Source organism: Astatotilapia calliptera, chromosome 22, assembly GCF_964374335.1.
Source record: "Astatotilapia calliptera chromosome 22, fAstCal68.1, whole genome shotgun sequence".
Lineage (NCBI taxonomy): Eukaryota > Metazoa > Chordata > Actinopteri > Cichliformes > Cichlidae > Astatotilapia > Astatotilapia calliptera.
The window spans coordinates 25,365,948-25,374,034 of NC_137442.1; the positions used below are offsets into that span (position 1 = coordinate 25,365,948).

The window sequence follows — 8,087 nt, forward strand, 5'->3', positions numbered from 1 at the left end:
AGGCACCGTTCTCCATGATTTAATCATTGTTTTGGGGGTTAAAGAACGTCCGCAGAGCAATGTGTTTCTGTGAGGTTTGGCTTTAGTCTGCCAGCTGTTCTCATTGTCACTCTGAGAATACAGAAGAAAAAAAATGCAGCTTTGGTACATTGCAGCTATTTTTTTGTGCGATGTCGCTGGTAAGGAAATACATTTCATATTTGTTTTTTTAGGTTAGCTGTTTACAGTCAGCCAGCGTTACATGCTGTGGAGGTAGCTAGCACTCGGGGGTCTTGTTACGCAGCCGTTACGTGCAAATAAACATGTTAATAAACGTACATTAGCATTCAGTTTGCTAAATAAGAGGCTATCTTTGTGTGTAAGTAGCTATACAGTAGAGCAGGAATACATACGATAATTTTTAACTTTCACATTAAAGTCTTCCTGTTTTAGCTTGAGAGAAGTGCTAATTTACGAGCTCCACTAACCACTCTTTAATTCGGCACACAACTAACTTTATTATTTACCAAAGCTTAACCTGTTCCTTTTATGATAAAGTGGGCTTTAAAACTTAAAAAAGGAAGGTTGGGGTATGAGAAGTTTATCTAATTTTATAACTTATATTGCCAAAATGGCTACAAACGTCTGTTTTATCCTCTGCTCCGTGTGTGAGAAGTTAACAAGGCGTCTGTAAATGACCAGTGTTTGTAGCGTCCATGTAACCAGTTATAGCAAATATCCAGGGATAGCTGTCAGTATTTCTTGCTTTGCTATTTGCTGCTTGTTGCACACAGCTCTGTAGTTATATTACTAACATGTGTTGTCACCTCTGCTTCATTGTCAGGTACAGAGGCAAAGGCAGTACATAGCCTTCCTGATTTTGGAAAGAGCTATCATGTCAAAGGTAAGCTGTGAACTAACAGAGGGTTACACGGTATGTTTTGGGCCTTGTTGGAAGTTATGTTTCATTGAGTATTTACATTTCAGGAATCATCTCTCTGCCCTATGCTGAAATTGAGGAACCATTTGAGGCCTGGTTAGACCTAACAGCAAAGTCAAGCCGGATAGACTACTACCACGGTGAGAAACCCCCTTCAGCTGATTCTCCTGAAGCAGATTCTGTATTCCCCTGCTTGGCTAATCAGTAATTTGAAATTGAGTGCCTGTTGTGTAAGAGAAACGATACCAGACTGTAACATTATCGCAAAAAAAAGAAGTGAAAAAAGACAGAGTAAGCACGCGTGATGAACATAATCTGATGACTTGTGTTGCATGTGACTTTGTACTAAAATTGTGTTTTTATATGCTTACAGTGCTGATGACGGCTGGTGCAAACTTACCCACGAATACTCCTCTTTATTTAGTTTTTCTTCCATCAGACAAATCATCATCTTGACTTGTACATAACTGTAGTCTGTTAGGAAAAAGGAAGAATGAACACATTCAAAGTAGTAATGAAATAATAATAATAAAATTGAATCCTGATATAATGCGTTTCTACTGACAGGTGTATACGCCAAAAAGCCCTGACTATAGCTAATAAGGTTTTGTCTGAGCCACACATAGCATATTCATTCAGAAATCTTGAGCTATTAACAAAATAAATGTACTATTAACATTAGAGAAGTCAATAATGTCTCATTTTAACACTCTTTATCACCAACAGGCCAGGTTTTGACTTACCAGTTAGCTTCAGAGCAGCAGTATGGCACTGCCTATAAGATCTCGCCTGAGACCACTGAAGAGGAGCTAAATGTGATGAAGTGCTTCCAGATTAACGGAACAAAGGACGAAGCAGTCACACCGCAGGCTGCGCTCCCCGATGTGCAGGGCTTCCAGGTGTGTGTTTTATTTCTTTTTATTCCACTTTTCAGTTTGATCTTCATGAGTAAAAGTGTATATATGGAACAGTCTCCGGTTGTTAAAACAGAAGCCAAAGCAGAAAAGTCTTAAAGCTGTATACTATCATTCTAATGGCCAGAAGGGGGTAGTTACCCTACTGCAAGAAGAAGTCAGAGTGTACTGAGGTCACGCACACATCGGTTAAGAGTTGACCTCGACATTGGACATGATGCAACCACCGGTTGCTAGGGAAACTTCTATTCCCCAACCAGTTGGCAGTGTTTCTAGTAGATTGCCAGTGTTTGTAGATAAGCCTTTCACTTACAGTCAGACCAGTAAATGGGAATATGCTACCATTACCAGTATTACTAACATTGGGGGAATACTAATATTTCTTTAGTGACAGGTTGTTTCCAGGAAACCATTAACCTGTCTGTAGGCCTGTGTGACTTTGGTTATAGCAGTCATTTTTGCAGCAACTGCCATCAGCCTCCAGCAATCATTCACCGCTGGTCTTGGAGTACTCATTTTCCTCCTCACGTTCGAGGGTTGTCAGATGGTCACTCTCTAGACCCGTGTCACTATAGACGCATTCACTTGATCCTATGTTGTCACCATGATTGTCACACAATCATGGTATTAATGGTTAACAAGTTGACATCACACGGTCAGTGGTGATGTGTCAGCAAAACCGCAAAAGAAAACAGGTAAATGACTCAACTGCTTACCTCAGTAAACCTTTTCTGATGAGTTTGTGGGCTCATAAGTCATAAGATCTTTATTACAGTGTCATGTTCATTTTGTAAATTACATTTTCATGAGGAGTATGTCTTAGTGGAAAACAAACCGTCACCATTTGTGAGTATTTATATCGTAGTCACATATTTCATTGAATGTTTTTATCTTTTATTTTGACAAGTCAAGTTGTTCATTTCCCTCCTTAGTTCCTGAGGGTGGAGTACTACAGAGGTTCCCTGTGTGAAGTCTGGCAGAATGTGACCACTGTGGGTTACAAGAAGAACACGTACACACTGTGGGTGACACATTCAGAGCGAGGTGCAGATGGAGGAAAAGACACCCCCATTCCCATTCACTATGAGATGATGGGATACAACACTCTGCTGGGGTCCCATTACGACAAGTACTTGGTGGAATACAAGGAGTTCAGCACTGACGTGAACCCCAAAGTCTTCCTGCTGCCTGAAGGTTTGTGTAAATATATACCTGCTCGACCTTTTGGAAGACTCAGAGGACAAAAGAAAAACAAAAACTCCTCCTTCTTGTTGTGTTTCTATATAGGCATGAGTTGTGGTGGGTTTCCTGGTCCTGGAGTGGAGCACCATATGTTGGCCAATCCAATGAAAGATCTCATCCACACCTCAGCGTCAGGCCAGTCACAGCGCATGTTCAGCCATTTCAAGGACAAGTTCCAGCGGCAGTACAGCGGTGAAAGGGAGCACGAGAAGAGGGAGCATGCTTTTGTTCTTAACCTACGGTGAGCGCAACATTTAATACTTTAATAATAATTGTGAGGCTACAGCTTTAGTAGTAGTTTTTCAGCGGTGTGTCTGACTGGTTCCGTTTTTCTAGGTACATTCACTCTAAGAACAGAGCGGGCATGTCTTTCTCTCTGGCTCTGAACTCTCTGTCGGATCGCACCATGTCTGAGCTGGCAACCATGAGGGGAAGAAAAAGGGGAAAGACCCCAAACAGAGGGCTCCCCTTCCCCTTCAAAGCTTACAAAAGAGTCAATCTTCCCGAGTCACTCGACTGGAGGCTTTATGGTGTGTATAAGCTTTAATTATTCACCAAAGATGCATCTGTGAGGAAGGTTTGTTTTTTCACCTTAACTCTGGCCTCCCAGGCGCCGTGACCCCAGTAAAGGACCAGGCCATCTGTGGCTCCTGCTGGAGCTTTGCCACCACTGGAGCAGTAGAGGGCGCTCTCTTCTTAAAGGTAAAAAGGATAGGAGGCAGCTTGCTGCACAGTCCTTGGCCCCATTCCAGTGTCTTCGAATAATGGGGCTCCTTCCCTATTCTCTTTGAAGCCGCAGATGCTCAGCTTGATGCTTCATCTGTTCTTGTTTGGGTTTATTTCCAGTGCACTTACGTTTGGTATAAATCTATATCTATCTTTCTGATGTTTTAGGGAGAAATTAGGTTTTATTTTAATACTCCTTGTATTGAAGTGGCTCGTGCAGGCAGAAGAATACACCCAGTGAAATGAATAAAATACAAAGATGCAAATTATTCAAGGTGCATGACTGATATAGATTCTTTGTGACAAAACCAGCAGAATTATTTGCAAAATTAAAAATAACCATTTGTAAATTAGATAGATATGACAGTCTGTCACATTTATTTAGCATAGGGCTGCTGTTTGAGTCTACTGACCTTTTTTAAAAAATAAAAAAAACAAACAAACATCCTTCTCTCCGAAGTGCAGCCCTCCTTTTGGGGATAGATCCACAGGAAGATTCATTGTGTAACTTCAGTCGTGTTGGACGGGCTTTACAGTGTGTGTGTCTGTGTGAATGAATGAGTCTGAGGGGACGTCAGCTTTGGGCTGCCTCCATCCTGTAGAAAGCTGAGCTCAAAGGCATTCCTTATCCCATGTTGCCTAGCAACTTGATCCAAACATAGGATCAGTTTATTGGGACTTGACGGCACCCCATTGAAGTGACCGAATTCTGTGTCTCTCCCTCACATAGGAGACTCTTAATTATGTGTCTTGCCCCTGGCCTGTAGCTCTGTAACTCCTAGGCTGAGGTCCAGTGATGGAGGAAGTCTCAGGGATAATACTTACATTAAAGCTCCTGCTTCATCGCAGTGCAGTAACAACATTTAAACATTAACTGAAGTAAAATGTTTTTGCATTGCAGTAAACTTAAGGTGCTGCGCTTGGAAATTTCCCATTGAGTATCAGTAAAATCTGATCTTAGTATTTATTTACTCATCTAGTTTTAAATTACTGATCAGAAAATGCAAAGTACATAACGAACACCGAAATCCAGGGTCGAAAAGTAAAGTGAATGTGGAAGTGAGCCCCTTGAGACTGGCTCTGAAAAGTGAAGCAACTGCAAGTTTATTAAAGCCACCGGGGAGGTGATATCTGTGATTTTAAAAATACTCCTGCCTTATAAAAGTCTGTAGGAGAAGAGCCCATAAATCTTTATCCCTTTTGTAAATTTTAGTCATTTGAAGTGTCAGAAAGGAGGATTATCCAGGACATGCTCTTTGGCATCAGCGCGGTTTCATGGTCAGATTACCCCTCGCTGTCACATGTGGTTCAAAGCACCGAGATGATGTTGCAATGAGATTTCACAATGCAGTAGAAAACTTTATGGTAGTTGCATCCTTGTTTCACACTGTCAGTGGTCGTGATGGACTTCCATGTAAAAATGTCCAACTTTACACCAAAACATGTTTTTAAGGTCTGGTTTTGGTCTCTGTAGCGACTTCTTGTTTAACGATGTATAAATATATAAATGTAAGGGATTCATCCGTGCAATAATCTTAACATTTCTCACTGAGGTAAAGCAGCTTGAACTGCTAATTGCTTTGCAATAATTGCAGGAACAGTTTGTTTTGGCTAGGAGGAAGTACTGCTGTGAGGCTGCAGCAGGTCGTCTTTGAACCTGAGCGATGCAGTGACCCCCATGGGCAGGTTCATAAACAGAGCCACTCAGTGGGGGGCACGCTTTGAATTTAGTTCTTCGTGATCTCACAGCATCTGCCTAGAAACCTGTAGATTGCAGCTGGAGTAAAAATGGTGTAGGAATGAAAGCCGATTATAAATGTTTAGCTGTCTTGTTTGTGTTTCATATAATCAAATGTCAATAAAGTGGATCAGTGGATTAAAATGTCTGCATTTTATTAGAGTTTGATTCATGATTAGTGCAGAGTAAGCGCAGGCTGCTGATGTAATGCCGAGTGTAATCATACTTTTGCTCGTGTCTTTCAGACGGGCTCTCTGCAGGTTCTGTCTCAGCAGATGCTGATCGACTGCTCCTGGGGTTTCGGTAATAACGGCTGCGATGGCGGGGAGGAGTGGAGAGCGTACGAGTGGATCATGAAGCACGGAGGCATCGCCACAATGGAAACATATGGCGCCTACATGGGGATGGTGAGATGATTTCACAACAACAAATCAAAAATTTAAATGGCCTTTATTTGTATAGCGCTTTACTCGTCCCTAAGGACCCCAAAGCACAACCAGTCATCCACACACACATTCACACACTGGTGATGGCAAGCTACAATGTAGCCACAGCCACCCTGGGGCGCACTGACAGAGGCAAGGCTGCCGGACACTGGCGCCACCGGGCCCTCTGACCACCACCAGTAGGCAACGGGTGAAGTGTCTTGCCCAAGGACACAACGACCGAGACCGTCCGAGCCGGGCTCAAACCGGCAACCTTCCGATTACAAGACGAACTCCCAACTCTTGAGCCACGATCGCCCCTTAAAAGAGCGACGTTAATAGTGTAATTCTACAAATCTTATCATTGTGGTATTAACGGCATGTTTGATTTCAGGCTCAGGAAGCCTGTCTTACAGTTAAACAAGCTTTTGACCAGAGACTGTTTCATGTGTCTCTTAAGTACTTAAAGCATTCAGAAAGTTACTGTCAGTTTGCCCCACTGTGTATAACTGTGTATTTATTAACATCAAAGGAAGAGACTGACTTCCAGTGACCTGTGATTATCCCAAATTGCTCTGGTGTCACCCAAAAGTAGCGACACCTGAACAGTATTTTGCAAAATTCAGTCATAAATCTAGCATGCTCTAACTAAGCAGACATAGATCTGCTGTTTAAGAGTAGTATTAAATATTATACATGTATTTAAAAATAAACTATGTGATGTCTGTTCATGTCTTTAACCCAGCTGCCCCACATGTGCTAGGTCACAAAAAGCCAGAGATGGATGAAAGCCAGTTGAAATGACCACTGCTGGTGTGTATAAATGGCCTTTACTGGGCAGCTATTCTACCACTCTCTCCAGTGCTCCTTGTTAAGTTTTCCTTTGTAATAAAACAGCAATTTTAAGGTCCAGAAATATTCAGAACCCAAACAAAGATTCACATTTTGTTCCAATAATCCCTCCCCTCTGGTATTCCAATTAAAATAACATTCCTTGCAGCTATCATAGAATCATCAGGAGCAAAACATCACATACTTTCTTTCTGCGTTAAATAATGGATTGTTTTTCCATTAATTTGCCCTCCACAAACCCCAGTAAATCACATGCGTATGATTCATTTCAATACATTCCTCCCTAAATGTTAAAGCAAAACCTACAAATTTATATTTAAAAAGCCAGCAGAATAACTGCCTGCTTATTAACAGTGGATTTCAACACAAAAGAGGATTTCGAGAAGCTGTGAGAAAGTTTTTAAAAATATTTTTTTCTCTCCGAGTAGAACGGATTTTGCCACACGAACTCGTCCGAGCTCGCTGCACGTATCCAGAGCTACACGAACGTCACGTCTGGCGATCAACTGGCCCTCAAGCTGGCGCTCTTTAAAAACGGCCCCGTTGCCGTGAGTATCGACGCATCACATCGCTCGTTTGTTTTCTACAGTAACGGCGTCTACTACGAACCTGCTTGTGGTGAGTGTTTTTTCTTTCCACAGTGATTGCGTTAGATACTATCCTTCACGCTCACAACAACGTAACTCGCTGGTTCTGTTTTTCAGGGAACACTGTGGATGATCTGGACCATGCTGTGCTTGCAGTGGGATATGGCACCCTGAATGGAGAGCCATACTGGCTCATCAAGAACTCTTGGTCCACATACTGGGGCAATGATGGCTACATCCTCATGTCTATGAAGGATAACAACTGTGGTGTTGCCACTGATGCTACATATGTTACACTGGCATAGACTGTCTTCTTTTAAAGCCTTTATGTTGCTGTTGATGCCACTTCATGACTGCTGAATTACACTTAATCTTGATGTGTGTGTTAGGCCAGCTTTATGGGAAAAAAGCCTAAGAACTTATCGTGGACTGAACTAAACATGGCAGCCTGATTGGGAGGAGACAGCACTACAGTGTGTTGCATTGATAACAAGACAAACTGGATCATTGTGAAGTAAAAAGTGTTACGTCCCGATAATCTATTTTGTCTCTGTGGTGTTAGTTTTTTAATTGCTGCTGGAAGGCAGAATTTTTATTGAAAACAAATTTAAATAAATTTGCTGGTCCCAGGAAGTTATTAACTCTGGTTGCTTTGTCTGTTTCTACTTGATGACACACAAACAC

At 42.0% G+C, this 8,087-nt stretch overlaps 1 protein-coding gene across 2 annotated transcripts; it reads left to right on the forward strand.

Moving 5' to 3' along the window:
- The first annotated feature begins 17 nt into the window (after positions 1-17).
- Positions 18-8,040, forward strand: LOC113014228 (digestive cysteine proteinase 2). Of its 2 annotated transcripts, XR_013904790.1 has the most exons (12): positions 18-179; positions 824-883; positions 967-1,059; positions 1,646-1,818; positions 2,766-3,027; positions 3,121-3,316; positions 3,412-3,605; positions 3,686-3,777; positions 5,785-5,946; positions 6,710-6,777; positions 7,245-7,434; positions 7,521-8,040. XR_013904790.1 is itself a non-coding variant. In XM_026155621.2 (11 exons), the coding sequence occupies exons 1-11, from the start codon at positions 134-136 to the stop codon at positions 7,706-7,708; spliced, it is 1,656 nt and encodes a 551-aa protein (XP_026011406.1). In that variant the 5' UTR covers positions 20-133; the 3' UTR covers positions 7,709-8,040. The 2 variants fall into 2 exon arrangements, 1 of the variants encoding a protein (XP_026011406.1); XM_026155621.2 differs by lacking the exon at positions 6,710-6,777 and having other exon boundaries at positions 20-179.
- Positions 8,041-8,087: the final 47 nt, after the last annotated feature.

Coding starts and splice junctions, on each gene's coding strand:
- LOC113014228 (XM_026155621.2), top strand. CDS start 134: ATGCAGCTTTGGTACATTGCAGCTATTTTTTTGTGCGATGTCGCTG. Junction 3,028..3,120: donor AGTCTTCCTGCTGCCTGAAG/GTTTGTGTAAAT, acceptor GTTTCTATATAG/GCATGAGTTGTGGTGGGTTT. Junction 5,947..7,244: donor ATGGCGCCTACATGGGGATG/GTGAGATGATTT, acceptor CTCTCCGAGTAG/AACGGATTTTGCCACACGAA.